The sequence below is a fragment of the Cnephaeus nilssonii genome (genome assembly GCF_951640355.1).
Source record: "Cnephaeus nilssonii genome assembly, chromosome: 20".
NCBI classification, from domain to species: Eukaryota; Metazoa; Chordata; class Mammalia; order Chiroptera; family Vespertilionidae; genus Cnephaeus; species Cnephaeus nilssonii.
In genome coordinates, this window is record NC_137091.1 from 2651807 (window position 1) to 2666471 (window position 14665).

General features: G+C 47.9%; 1 protein-coding gene across 3 annotated transcripts in view; it reads right to left on the minus strand.

Annotated features, from left to right (window-relative positions):
- Nucleotides 1-682: 682 nt before the first annotated feature.
- Nucleotides 683-14665, minus strand: part of LPCAT2 (lysophosphatidylcholine acyltransferase 2) — a 55619-nt gene continuing 41636 nt past the window's right edge. For 2 of the 3 annotated variants that reach the window (XM_079800034.1, XM_079800035.1), the window contains exons 8-10: nt 11462-11560; nt 6342-6477; nt 683-3200 (exon numbers count right to left, since the gene is read on the minus strand). In XM_079800034.1, the coding sequence (XP_079656160.1) occupies nt 3016-3200; nt 6342-6477; nt 11462-11560 (420 nt within the window). In that variant the 3' untranslated portion in view covers nt 683-3015. The remainder of the gene's footprint in view (nt 3201-6341; nt 6478-11461; nt 11561-14665) is intronic. The other variant, XM_079800033.1, reaches the window with a different exon arrangement.

Sequence of the window (14665 nt, forward strand, 5' to 3'; positions counted from 1 at the left end):
ACAGGCCAACAACTAAATGAGTCCGTTACTGACAGGTTAACAAAGACACCCAATGACTGAACATCTCAAACAGGACTAAAGTCAACATCTGCGGAGCACTCCGCATATAGCCACTTCTAACTACTCTGTCCTTTAAATGAGAATATTCTGAGACCAGGATGAAGGCCTAAAGTAGCATTTCCCGTTCCCTTCCCCCCACCTTAATTTTGAGGCGGTCTCTTTTACATATCCATTGTGCCAGCTCTCACACTTGGCCGCCCAGAACTCTGACAGCCGTGGCAGAGAATGAAACACATTGTGTAACACAAGCAACATGGTCTGTACGTATGTAGGATGCCATGGTCCCTCAAGGAGACTCTCCTGATTGAAATTTGGCTTCTGGGTCTCAGGACCTACTCTTTCTCATTTCAGAGAGTTCCCTGTTTTTCTCAAACTATTACAGAAAACTACGGTGCATTTAACTGATTTCATGAAATGCAATTCCTTACTATACGTCCCACGAGGAGGAAGGCCTCTTTAAAAGAAGGTTTGGTTAAGATACCCTAAAAGGAGAGGCCTCGTCTGAGTAACACTGAGGATCACGGCGTGGGTCACTGCACACCCCCCACCAGTCAAAAGTCAACTTTTGCACCCTTGGCTAAAATGTGAGTTTTTCATTAGAGTAAAATCATGTCTGACATTTCATAAAGCTTCAATGCAAACCAAGAGGATTAATCATATTCATAAATATGCAAACAGGTTCAAACCACAATATTAAAAAGGCCTATTATGTTTGAGACAAAAAGAGCAAAGCCAGAATTTTTTAATGGCCACGATTTTAGGTAGCAGTTCTGTTTGTTCAGTAACGTAATAAAATAGGAATATTATATTGGCAGAAGGGGAATTAAAGAGCATACAATGTTATTTTAAAACAGGCAGACAACGGGTCACTTCCAAGAGCCTCATAGAAAGCTTTTAATTTTCAATGATACTTTTTTTCATGATCAGTAGGATTAACATGTGCCTTTTCTATGATAAAAAAAAATAGTCACGGTACCTGAGTATTACATACATTCAATTGCGGATGACAAACACTATTGGAAACCTAGACTTTTATAATTCCTTCAGCAATTGTTTCCAGTTCATTCAATGCTTTTTGTCTAAGTAGCTTTAAGATACATAAAAAGCAAACAATTACATATATACTCTGACAAAGTTCCTAGTAAGCAATTATTCAAATACACATTTACTCATTAAATTAGAACACACAAGTGCTTAGTATGTAGAACCAGTTTAAAGTCATGACTCCTGATTAAATGTAAATGCCAACACCTCTCTCCTGAGACTTTCCACTTCAAAATGGCCTTCGCAGCACACTGGCTAGGGGGTGCCTCACCATGCTATTCAGCAAAACAACGGGTCTAAATGCAAAGACTAAATTCAGAATCTGAACCAACTAATTTTGATGCATTATATTAAAAAAATTGGTTCTCTGTTCAAAATTTCCAACATAAACCAATATGTGTACATGCATGACATCCAATAAAAATGGCACGAGAGGGAAGTTACTGGTTAACCCCGTGGTTGGCAAACTCATTAGTCCACAGAGCCAAATATCAACAGTACAACAATTGAAATTTCTTTTGAGAGCCAAATTTTTTAAACTTCTTCTAACGCCACTTCTTCAAAATAGACTCGCCCAGGCCGTGGTATTTTGTGGAAGAGCCACCCTCAAGGGGCCAAAGAGCCGCATGTGGCTCGCGAGCCGCAGTTTACCAACCACTGGGTTAACCTAAAGGATACATGTCACTGTTAGGTTCCTGCCTGGGGGCTGAATGTGGGCCTGCTAGGTCTTTGGAGTCCCTAGCTTTCGGCGACGCTTTAGAACCCGGTGTTTTCCCGGTACTGTAGACACCTCAGACAAGTTCTAAAACTCGAGTGGATATATAAAAAAATAAAACTCCCACTTGGATGGTAACGTTATGAATCCTAATATATCAGTAGAAGAAATCGGATTCATTTACGGGGCAAGAGCTACATTCTAAACTGTCCAGCTCAAATTAAACTAAACTCTGTGGCACACAATTCATTTTCTCATTAGGCAATCAATGTTCCCTTCAATAAGGCAATTCCCACTTAGCCCGTGGCCATGGCTGTTGCCTGTGAAATAAAGTTCTACATCAGCAGATGGTGCAAAAGGGTCTGATTTCCCTCAGCAGGTGGTTTAGGGGTGCAGGCGAAAGAGAACAGGGATTTTTAAGAGCCTCATCTAATTAAGAGAGTTCTCCTTGCTAATCCAACCACAGTCACTGATCCAAGAAACTGGAAATGGGGGCGGGGGAGGGGAGTAATCTGTAAAATTAAAGGTAAAAACCTCTGCACTGTTCCTCAGACTCTTCATTCTTATTTCCAGAGAGGAAAGGGACTAGAGATGACAAAATAGTACTTTTTTCCTTAGAAAACTCTTTACCGTGTTGATTAATACACTCCAGGAAGGCAGCGCACTCCATTCATTTGGATGTGCAAACTCAATGGGAAATTCTGCAAAAACATGCTTATCACCAGTAAACCAATCAGTACAGTACAATATGGCAGGAAAAAATATGTTACTTGACCTACACATGTGAATGAAAGCATCTTAATAAAATCTATCATTTTTATAAAAAACCTTTCCATTTAAAAATTTTAAAAATTTAATTCTCACCCGAGGATATGTTTTTATTGATTTGAGAGAGAGAAAGGGAGGGAGAGAGAGAGAGAGAGAGAGAGAGAGAGATTGATATGAGAGAGAAACAGATCGGTTGCCCACCCCTGTACGCGCCCCAACCCGGGATTGAACCCACAACCTAGGTATGTGCCCTGAAGTCCTTTGGTGCATGGGAGGATGGTCAACCAACGGAGCCACCCAGCCAGGACAAAGTTTTCCAGTTTATACATCACCATGACTCAATAAATCATATTTACGATACGACTGATCCACGCCGTCCCGATCTCAGGGAAAAGCCGCTCCGCCCTCCGTGCCGGGAATGCGTGCTCTCAGTCATCTTTCTTGTCTGAGGGGCTCTCGGCGTGGCTTTCGGGACTGACTTTATTACTGGCCGTGGAGGGCGCTGCCGGGCCCGCCTCCGGTAAGGAAAACACGTGGCCGGCCTGCAGTTCCAAGTACGTCGTAAAGATCCTCGCGTATTCCGGGTGCTTTAGGGCAAAGCTTTTAAATTCCTCTAGAAGAAGGGAGGAAACCAAACCCAATAAATGGAGGTGAAGAGTCTTTTGGCACATGACTTTAATAAGATAATTACTTCCAACTCCTATGACTCAACCCTCATAAATTTGGACAGCTACTTGGGAAGACAGCGTTTCCATGACCAAGTGAAGTTGAAAGATATGCATGTCCTGTGACCCACTAATTCTATCCCCAACGTGTATAGAACCTAGAGAAATTGATGCCTAGTGTGTCCTGGGAGACACAGATGAGAATTCCGGGGCAACATTATTTGTTGGAGCTAAAAAATGGACAGACCGCATGTGTTTGTCAACAGCGGAAATGGCTAAGTACATGTTGATGTGTTCGTGGAACATGATGCTGTAAGGCGATGACAATGAAGGGACTGCCGTGGTGCCACCATGCAGATGCATCTTAAAGCCACTCTGCTGAATGAAACGAGCCAGATACAAACGAACACCATTTGTCTGAGTCTGTCCTATAAATTCCAAAAACTCAGGCAAAACAGAAATGGAGGAAAGTTGATGGAGCTTGTTTAGCAAAGGGAACCTGGTCTTTGAATCAGCTTGCTCTGTGGGTCTATAAAAAAGGGATTTGAACCCAATGTCCTCTTTCTATCCATTGATTTACTTTTTGATCCTGTGATTAAAGGAGCCTGCTTCACAGCACTTGAGACGACCCAAGAACGCTTGAAGATGGAGCAGGTCTTGGTGATGAGGAAGTCGCCAGACAGAGCCCGAGTCATTCTTTGCAACCACAACATATTTGCATTCATAGGCGACTTTACACTGAGTGCCCAGATGACGATGATCTCTGAACACATAATAATCTGGCCACTCAGTGCATATCCTATATAATAAGAGGCTAATATGCAAATTGTCCCCTCAACCAGGAGTTCGACCAGCAGGCAGGCTGGCCAACCGCCCATGTCCCCTCCCCCTGGCCAGGCTGGCCAGACCCCACCCATGCACGAATTCATGCACCGGGCCTCTAATACACACACACACACACACACACACACACACACACACACACAGACACTGAGTGGCCAAATTATTATGCGTTCAGAGATCATAATAATCTGGCCACTCAGTGTATATTCCAAATCAGACAAGCTATGAATTGTTCCTTCTGAAAATCCCGAACAAAGGTTCCCCTGCATCGGTCTGTGTCAATGACGGAGACACAGAGGACTTAGGGGGCTTCTAAGATAAGTGAACTTTGATTTTAAGACTCAGGCTCTGTTCAAAAGATCAAGGTCTCTGTCCTCTTGGGGGATGTCCGTGGCATTAAAGAGAAACTCACTTCTAGAAGAAGTGCTGTGAACTAACTTTGAAATTGGGCATTAATGTGGCTAATGGAAAACCAAGAATGCAAACAGGTTAAATGACCTACAGTGAAACCACTGAAAAGGTCATGTTTATGATATATTTAATACCTATTCCTGCATAAAGTAATACTTAAATATCCCAGACATTCCTGAAAAAAAAAAAAAATGTGGACTGGTATACTGTTGGGAAAAGGGAGATATTCTGAAAAGGAAAAAAGTTGAACTTCCCAAAACAATGCAGGTTTTCCTATAAAATTATTAAAACCAAAGGGCAAAATTATGACCACTGACAAAGAACTTTTAGTATTAGCTTCCACTGAAATAGCGATTCCAAATAGTTTTTCAAAAGTTGGTAGTTCAGAATAATATAGAGTCTTATATATGAAAGAAAAATGGTCAGAGGAGAGTATGCATGGGGTTTCTGACTAATAAGTTTTATCTCAGTAGTATATACTTCACCATTCCCTGTCTCCCTCCCTCCCATCTTTTTTTTTTTCTTAAATGAATTCACTAGAGTAAGTGCCGTAGGCACTTAATTACTAAAATAGAATAAAGGGCCGCCAAAATGACAGTAATTAAAACCAGAGTAAGAGAAGTTTGTGACCTTATTTCCTCATCCCATACAAGTGAAGCCGAAAGTCTTTGGACACACTGAAGAGAGCCTAAGGGAGCAGCCTGCCTAAGGGAGCCCTTCCGCCTGGCGTCTGTGAGCCCGCCCCACTGACCACGTCAACGCTGAGGTGGTCTCTCTGCTGTGGGTGTTTCTCGATGGCCGCACTGTGAAACAGGTGGAAACTGAGGCACCATCCCTCTGCCTGTGGGACTTGTTCTGGTGGGTGGTCTTGAGCCCTTGGCAGAAAGGCCAGTCACTGATGGACGAACCTACCATTTGGCCAGAAGGTCTTCCTCCCCATCGTCCCTCCCTCACGGGGGTCCCGGGGCAGGACATGAGGTAGCGAATGTGAAAGCTTACTGAAGCCGCTAACAGTCACCATCACCAGGTGGTTTAGCTACGGCTATTATGGATGGCACCTCAGCCCACATCTCTGCTGTGGTTACCATCTGGTTGGGTTAACGTGCTCGGCGCTGCTTGGCCACGCTGACAGCAGACGGGACAAGCCCCTCAAAGAGGGAGGGGCAGCCCTAACCGGTGTGGCTCGGTGGATAGAGCGTCGGCCTGCGGACTGAAGGGTCCCAGGTTTGATTCCGGTCAAGGGCATGTACCTTGGTTGCGGGCACATCCCCAGTAGGAGGTGTGCAGGAGGCAGGAGGTGTGCAGGATGTTTCTCTCTCATCGATGTTTCTAACTCTCTATCCCTCTACCTTCCTCTCTGTAAAAAATCAATAAAATATATGAAAAAAGAAACTTTATTAAAAAAAAGAAAGAGGGAGAGGTGCTTGGGTGTGGAGGGCAATGGGGTGGGTTCTACAGCCAGGTGGTCTTGCTTTAGGAACCCTGGCTCTGATACTCTCTAGCCGGATGACCTTAGGTAAGTTACTTAAATTCTCTGCACCTCAGTAAAAGAATAATAATAAAAGGTACGGATGAAATAGGCTTGCTGTAAAGAATAAATGAGTTACTCTGTATACAATGTTTAGAAGACCATGCAGCATATGGTAAGTCCTCAATAATTGGCTACTACCACTACACCACCACAACTACTAGTACTACTACCATCATCATCATCATCATCATCATCTCTATTGACAATATGATTAGTGGAAAGCAACAATACTCTTGTCTGAGAGTCAGTCCATAGTCCGATGCCCTCCTTGTAAACTGAGTCAGGCGCCCAGTTGCCTACTCACCATAGGACACAGAGTCCCCCTGGGCTATCTCCTTGAAGAGACCAGAGCCGTCGAGGTCAGGCACCCCAAGGGAAGCCTGCAGAATGGTGGAAAACTCTTCCTCTGAGATGTAGCCGTCCTCATCAAGATCAAAGAGCTGCAAGAAACGAAAAGAAAAGGGAGGAATGAGCTCCCTCAGAGCAAGACTGGTACGGAATAATCTCGGGAAATAAACTCCTGAATAATGCAAACATTCATCGTGCCTGGGCCAAGGACACGTTCCTGAAGAAAGTAGGGTGTCTGTGGCCCTCGCCACACGTCTAGGTGAGTGGGGGGAAGAGACAGAATTACAATAGGGGCCACCACATGCACAGGACAGAAGGACATGGGAGTCCCATGGAGGAGAGAAGGGGGACTCCTCTCCGGAGAGGTCAGGGAAGGCTGGACAGAGGAGGTGACATGTGAGTTGGGTCTTAGAACCTCAAGAGACATTCCGGGAATATACAAGGACTGGCGGGGAACTGCGTGGGGCTCAAGTCAGGAGTCTGAAGGACAAGCGGGAATCAGACCACAATGGGAATGGAATGGCTCACCTAACCCCGTGGGAGCATGCTGGCTGGGAATGTGGTGTGAGCACATGTGAACCAACAAAGCTCTTTGAGGCAGAGTGTGGAGGTGGGATCGGGGGGCAGAAGGTTAATAAAACTAGAATCAGGAAAACCAGTTAAGAGTCTGGGGTGAAAAAACAGGAAGGAGACAGGAAGGGGAGAAATTATAAGGAAGCAAAGACAGGGATTGCATATCGATTAGAGGTCAGTAGTGACAGAATGGAAGGATTTTTTAAGTCAAGTAGCAGAACAGAAAAACGGATGGGTAATGAGTATTCCATATTCAAAGTCCTCTCGTGGGCATTAAAAAAATTAATGATATAAGTACTGACTTGGTGCAGGCAGCGCTCAAAAGTATTCAAATCCCTTTATATGTACTAACTCATTTAACCCTTACAATAGTCTTAGGTGTGGGTCGTGCCATTATTAGCCCCATCTTACAGATGAGAAAACTGAGGCCCCAGATAACTTTCCCAAGATCACACAACTCCTAAGTAGTAGAGCTGGGAGCCACATCCAGGCAGGTAATACCTAGAGTTCCTGTTGTTAAGGTATCTACTTCTGACCAATTACAAGATCAAAAACAAGAAAAAACACGACACCTAGACGTGAGGTAAGGTGTGATAATCATGAAGTGAACAACAAGCAAATACAGAATCGTGTTGTCATTGTCCATGTAATTCGCAGTTGTAATTTGCTGCCCCTGCTGAGAAAGCGCTGACTTCTAGTCCATTTTCCACCTCTGAGCTCCTCCTGGCGGCCAAGATAGTCAGAAAGTGAAAAGCGAGTGAGCGTTTGTTTGTCCAAACTGTAGCCTCAGGGCCCTTTAGGGCCCGAGACCTCAAATAGCAATTGCCGGGATTCAGACCCCTGCCCTCCTGCGAGCTCTAAGCTTTCTCCAAAGGTTCCATCCTAAACAATCCTCACCCCTCGTCGAACAGTCCCAGTGGTTGCCACATGTGGTCTCTGGTGGCTCTCCCTCCATACTGAGTCCCCTTCACGGGTCCATACTGGGGACTTGGACTTCCTCTCCATCTGTCAGTGGTCACGCTACCCGAGATCGCCCCCTTCACTAAAACACTCGGTTTCCCTCCATTCCTCCCAAAAGTCTTCCTGCTACAAAATGCCCCGATCTAATGAACATAAACCCCAGGCTCTCGCAGGAAGTTTAACACCCAAGTTTCCTCTGGGGGAGTGATATCTCCCCGTCGCACAGACGACCGTGGAACACTTAATTAACCAAAACATCCCGTCTTTCCCAAGACATGGCCCACGACCACGTGGACCCTCCCTGGAACGGGAGAGATGAGCAGAGCTGGACGTGGCTCCTCTCACTGAAGCACCCGGGGGCGGAGTGGTCACCGCGGCTCCCTCCTGAGTCCGTGCCCAATGCTACAGCTGAGGCGCTCTGGCCAACATGCTACCCTACAGGTCACTGTGATGGTGACATGAGATCAAAGACGGGACGCCACCTGTGAAGTGCTGCCCACATAAAAGAATGTGAATGGATAATACATAAACACAAACATATACGCTGAGTGGCCAGATTACTATGATCTCTGAGCGCATAATAATCTGGCCACTCAGTGTATATCCTATATAATAAAAGGCTAATATGCAAATTGTCCCCTCAACCAGGAGTTTGACCAGGAGGCAGGCCACCAAACCGCCCATGTCCCCTCCCCCTGGCCAGACTGGCCGGACCCCACCCATGCACAAATTCATGCACTGGGACTCTAATATATATATACTAGTGACCCAGTGCACGAAATTCATGCACATTAAGAGGGGATTAATTAGAGGAAATAATTTAATATTGCTATTTGCCCTTTCTCTATAATAGAAGTGTCAGAGATGAAAGAAAATTAGTAAAATGTATATGAAAACCTTCCTCCTGTCAGAGTCTGGGGCGCACCACGGGACCCAGAGTCAAGTGCCCGCCCACCCACATGCACCTCAAAATCGTGTGAGACCCAGACCCGGCCGCCCCCCTCCCCCTCATTGGGCTAGATCCAGACCCGGCCAGTCCCACCCTTCTCAAGCCCTGCCAGGCGGGGGGCGTGGCCTCAGGTCCCCTGGCCCGGTGCCATCATGGGAGGCATGGCCTGAGGTCCCCCAGCCCAGACCGGGGCAGGGGGCGTGCCTTGAGGTCCTCCGTCAAGCCCCGCCAGGTGGGGGACACGGCCTGAGATCCCCTGTCAAGCCCCGCTGGGTGGGGAGCATAGCCTGAGGTCTCCCATCAAGCCCCACCAGGCAGGGGGCGCGGCCTGAGTTCCCCCAACCCAGCACTGGGGGTGCACCTTGAGGTCCCCCGTCAAGCCCCGCTGGATGGGGGGTGCAGCCTGAGGTCCCCTGGCCTGGCTCTGGGGCAGGGGGAGCAGCCTGAGGTCCCCTAGCCCAGTACCAAGACGGGAAGCGCACCTTGAGGTCCCTCATCAAGCCCTGCCAGGCGGGGGGCATGGCCTCAGGTCCCCTGGCCTGGCACTGGGACGGGGGGTGCGGCCTAAGGTCCCCCAGCCTGACGCGAGGGCGGGGGGCACAGCCTGAGGTCCCCTGTCAAGCCCCACGGGGGCGGGGGAGGGCGTAGCCTCAGGTCCTTGCTGATTGCTCGTTAAGGTTCCTTATGTGAACTTGGCCTCAGCCATCTTTGTGATGGAATGATGGTCAATTAGTATATTCCCTCTTTATTTTACACACACACACACACACACACACACACACACACACACACACTGAGTGGCCAGATTATTATGTGTTCAGAGATCATAATCTGGCCACTCAGTGTATATATATGTAGTATGCCAAAATATTTTCAAACACATTCAAGAAGGTTAAAAAGTAACCAATACAAAGCATGACCCTTGCCTTACTGAAAAAAAGAAGAGCTAATTATAGTTTTAGGTCCCCCTTTTCTCACCCTGCCCCCCAAACCAAGGTCTAGGCTAGACAAAAATCTCAAGACTTCTCTATAAACAGTAATTACTGTGATGAGGGCCACATTTTCTATCAGGTCTTTCATTGGTGAACCCCAAGTGCACATCTGCCCAGCTACACTTATAATTACGCATACGTTCCCAAAACAGAACCAGAAATATCTGGACCGGAATAAGTGAGCTACGGGTATAATTTTAGGTTTCATGATGAATAAGTCTGTAAAAGCCAAAAGCTTTCCACTTGGAAGAAGTTCTGGCCCTTGCCTTCTGACCATCTGCTAAGCATCAACCACGTCGGTTCCTCGCAGGCCTCCCAGTTAACTCGGTTCACACCGCTCGGACACAAAAAGGAAACCTAGACCTGGGGACTCCTAGGTCCAGGATGGAAGACACGAACATTTCTGAGGCTCTCCCAGGGGGTCGCTCAGATGTGAGAGAGGGCTCGGGGAGGAAGTCTTTCTAGATAATAGAGGTGGGGGGGCTTGTTGGGGTCCTGGGGAAATCATCTTCTTAGAGAAAACCAGGAAGGAATGAGAGGGGGAGACAGGGATAGAGAAGGTCCCCCAGCTGACGCTGTGGACAGAAGCAAGGAGACCACCACGTGGCTGAGTGATGAGGTCAGCAGCCACGGCTTGGCAAGGCAGGAGGGAGGGGGAGTTTGTGCTTTACTTGAGAGCAGACTGGACACATTAGAATTCGGGTGGGGGCACCCCCCATTGAAACACTAACTAGATGTAGCCCCTTTCAACTCAGAAGAACCGAAAACACACTTTGGGAATGTATTCTTCCATCTCTCTCTGTTTTAAAATTTTTAAATGTTTTTTATTGAGTTTAGAGAGAAGAAGGGAGAGGGAAAGAGAGAAACATCAACGAGAGAAACATTGATCAGGTGCCTCCTGTACCCACCCCGACTGGGCATCAACCCACAACCTGGGTCCGGGAGGACACTCCCACCACCTGAGCCACACCAGCCAGGGCTCTCCCATCTCTTTTTTGCACACGGAAGTGATAGATGACGCCGGGGTCCTCAGAATTGAAACCCCGGGGGACTGGGGCCATGGTCTTATTTGTCCCCCAGCACTGCTGTGAAAATACATGTGATACTGCAGGAAAGCACGGAGGGGGGACGCTGGGACATTTTGGATGGGTTCACCCGGGACCACCACAACAGAACAAAGCCCCACCGGAAAACACCTTTAACACGAACTCGGACACACAGATGAGAGGCAAGGACAGGTCCCGATGCCCCGAGGGAGGACGCCGGGTGACTGGCGACAGGTGGTGATTGTTTATGAGCCTCCGTTGGGGCTTGCAAAGAGGGAGGCAGAAAAGAGATAATTTTTTAAGCTAATTTGTGAAACCGCCTGCTCTTCGGCTCCGACGCCCAGGCCTGGGCCGCTTGCAGAGACCTTTGCGCTTAAACGTGTGTTTGCGTTCCTCTCTGCTCAGGAGCCATGGTCTTAATCGCATTAGCCCCGCGCACCTGTCACTGCAGATCTATCAACCCCGCGTAACAGATCCACCGGTTCCAAATAATGCACTTAGAGTCAGCACCTGTTTGTGGGGCAGCGCGCGATGCGCTCAGTGGGGCTGACAGTACCTTAAAGGCCACCTGGATGATCTCCTCCGTGTTGGCGGGGTTGCACAGCACAGCCAGGCCGATCACGTACTCCCGGAAGTCGATGCTGCCGTCGTGGTTCTGGGAAGGGAGGGGAGACATCAGTGAGCGGGGCCACCTGCCGACCTGCTGCTGGGCACAGCCCTCAAGGTGAAGGTCGGGTCTGCCAGCAGCTCAACACCCTCGTGAGCTGAGCCGACGGGGAAAAGAGTTTGTGCGGAGGTGGAACAGCAAGCAGGGGACCCACCCGTTCCTAGATCATAAGGAAGAAAACGGTATTTCCGTTTAGCAGTAAACACAAACATTTTATCACCAAGGCTCCGTTAGAGGGGCTCCATGGCACCCAGCGTGGTTCTTTTTTTTTTTTAAAAAAAATGTATTTGTATTGATTTCAGAGAGGAAGGGAGAGGGAGAGAAAGAGAAACATCAAGGATGAGAGAGAATCATGGATCGGCGGTCTCCTGCACGCCCCACACTGGGGATCAAGCCTGCAACCTGGGCCTGTGCCCTGACCGGGAACTGAACTGTGACCTCCTGGTTCATAGGTCAACGCTCAACCACTGAGCCATGCCGGCTGGACTCAGCGTGGTTCTTGAGCTCAGCCTGGCCAGGAGCCCCTCTGGAGGCAGGATCCAGGACTTCCGTCCCACGTGGGGCTGAAGCGCACCCTCCACCATGGAGGGAGGCCCTGCCACGCTGGCCAGCTCCAGTGGGTCACTAAAGGGTCACTAAGCAACCCTTCACCTGTAGACAATGGAAGGGGGAGGAAAAGGGCGAATTGAGGCAATAATCACAGCAACATTCTTTCCTGTTTCCAGCCCAAATCTGCAATCAACCAGCAGGTAGGGGGGCGAACCTGAGCTCCATCCGGGGCCCCTCAGTGGTACCAGGCCCCTGGAGATGCGGTAGCTAAGCCTCCGGCCACTACACCCAACCAGCGTGACACTAGGGTCTACACACCCCACGAGGTGTTTCATGAGGCCACGCTGGAGAAGGGCTTGGCCATTCCACCCGGGCTGACTGAAGGCAGCATTTCTCTGCACATCAAGGACTCACCTGGACAGGAACTGTGCAATGATGAAATGGGCAGAAAGAAGAGGAGAGAGAGAGAGAAAGGGGGAGAGAGAAAGGGAGGACGGGAGGAGGAGATGGGAGAGAGGAAGGAAGGAAGGAAGGAAGGAAGGAAGGAAGGAAGGAAGGAAGGAAGGAAGGAAGGAAGGATCGGGAGGGAGGGAGGGAGGAAAAAGGAAAAATGAGATGGGAGAGCGGGAAGGAGCGGGGAGGGAGGAAGTGAGAGAACCTTAAACGCACTATGACTACCATCCCAGGTGTTAAGAGTCATTTTGGCAGCAAAATCGTCAAGCAATGAGTTCCCAGATAAACAATGAACTGGTAGCAACACGGCTAGGGCGGGACTTGATGGACTAACCAATGTTTGGCACCAGTAAGAGTGTGATCCTTACATAAAACAGACCCGGCCCTGCAGCAGCCAACAGAAAAAGGCTCGAGTCCTGAAGATACTCTACAGACACAAGGGCCTCGGTATTCAGTCAGCCCACGCTCAGTTACCCAGGGGTCAGGGAGGAGGTGTTCTGTTTACCCGAATACCCCTTAAGAGTGCATTTCTACTCACGTACCAAACGGTAGGACCAATTTTCTAGGTGCCAATTGTTTTATCCACTTAGCACCACAGATAAACCTTGGAAATAAGTAATTCTAAGGGCATTTCAAGGTCAACGGGCACATCCAAAAATATTTCTGAGGCCCCACTATGGCTGAGTTGTGCAACCCACCGATGAGATTTCTGACCGAGGCTGCTATATAAAACCAACTTTTACAAGTAGATGCACTATTACTCAAAAAAAAGTGCTCTTTAAATTAATGTATGAATATTGACTGTGATGGGTACAGAACACACAGTACTTCTGCCACAGGGCGCAGAATTCAGTGGATTAAATGGAGATGAAGGTGTTTCTCAAAATCATCTGGGGTATTTTGAAATTTAAAAAATGTAGAGGTGCAATTTCACGTATTTTTTTAAAATCAATGAATGTTATTTTCACCTTACTATATTGACTGCATTGCTTGATATTAAACATGTTAAAATAATGGGATGGAGTGACAGGAATCAAAGGCCTTCATCTTAGGCTCTAGGTATTCTCCCACGTAGAAATGGCAAAATTAAAAAAAAAAAAGTATCAGGTAAATACTCCCTCTTACATTGAAAATGTGCCTTTAAAACATCAACTGTTGGATGAAAACTAAGAAATCTGTTTAATTTTTTAAAATATGTTTTTTGTTGATTTTAGAGAGAGAAGAAGGGAGAGGGAGAGAAACATCCATTGGCCACCTCCTGCACACTCCCTACTGGGGATTGAGCGTGCAACCTGGGCATGTGCCCTGACCTTTTGGTGCATGGGACAATGCTTGACCAACAAAGCCACACCTGCCAGGCAACACTAAGAAATTCAATTACTCATTCTATGCCAGCGGTCGGCAAACTCATTAGTCAACAGAGCCAAAGATCAACAGTACAACGATTGAAATTTCTTTTGAGAGCCAAATTTTCTAAACTTAAACTTCTTCTAACGCCACTTCTTCAAAATAGACTCGCCCAGGCCGTGGTATTTTGTGGAAGAGCCACACTCAAGGGGCCAAAGAGCCACATGTGGCTCGCGAGCCGCGGTTTGCCGACCACGGTCTATGCCAAAGATCTGGTTCCTCGGACAAATCCAGAGTTTGGACGGAATGTTCTAGCATCCACACTAGAGACTGAGGTTATTTGTACAACTTTTAAACATTTGTTCGTATAAAATTAGTTTGTATAATACACAGACGTTTCTATTCCCTGAAGAGAACAGAAAGGCGGAAAGCGCAGGTACCTTCAGATGCTCTGCCTGGGCGTGTGGGCAGGCACCCACAGGAGCAGGGGGTCCTTTCCCTGGAGGAACAAGCGCCATCCTTCCTACCACCCCCAGGGCGAGATCCTTAACTGTGAGAAAACATTCAGTAAAATGAACTGAGGGGGACCGCGCGGCTCCGCTGCCCTCTCCACGGCCATCTCTGAGCCCGACAAGGCACCTGGCGGCGGCCCTCTCCAGGCCGTGTTCCTGCCCCGTGCCTGATGCCTTCGTCAGCTCGCCCTGAGATGGAGACCCTGATCTCACCCGTGGCTGCGGGCAGCGG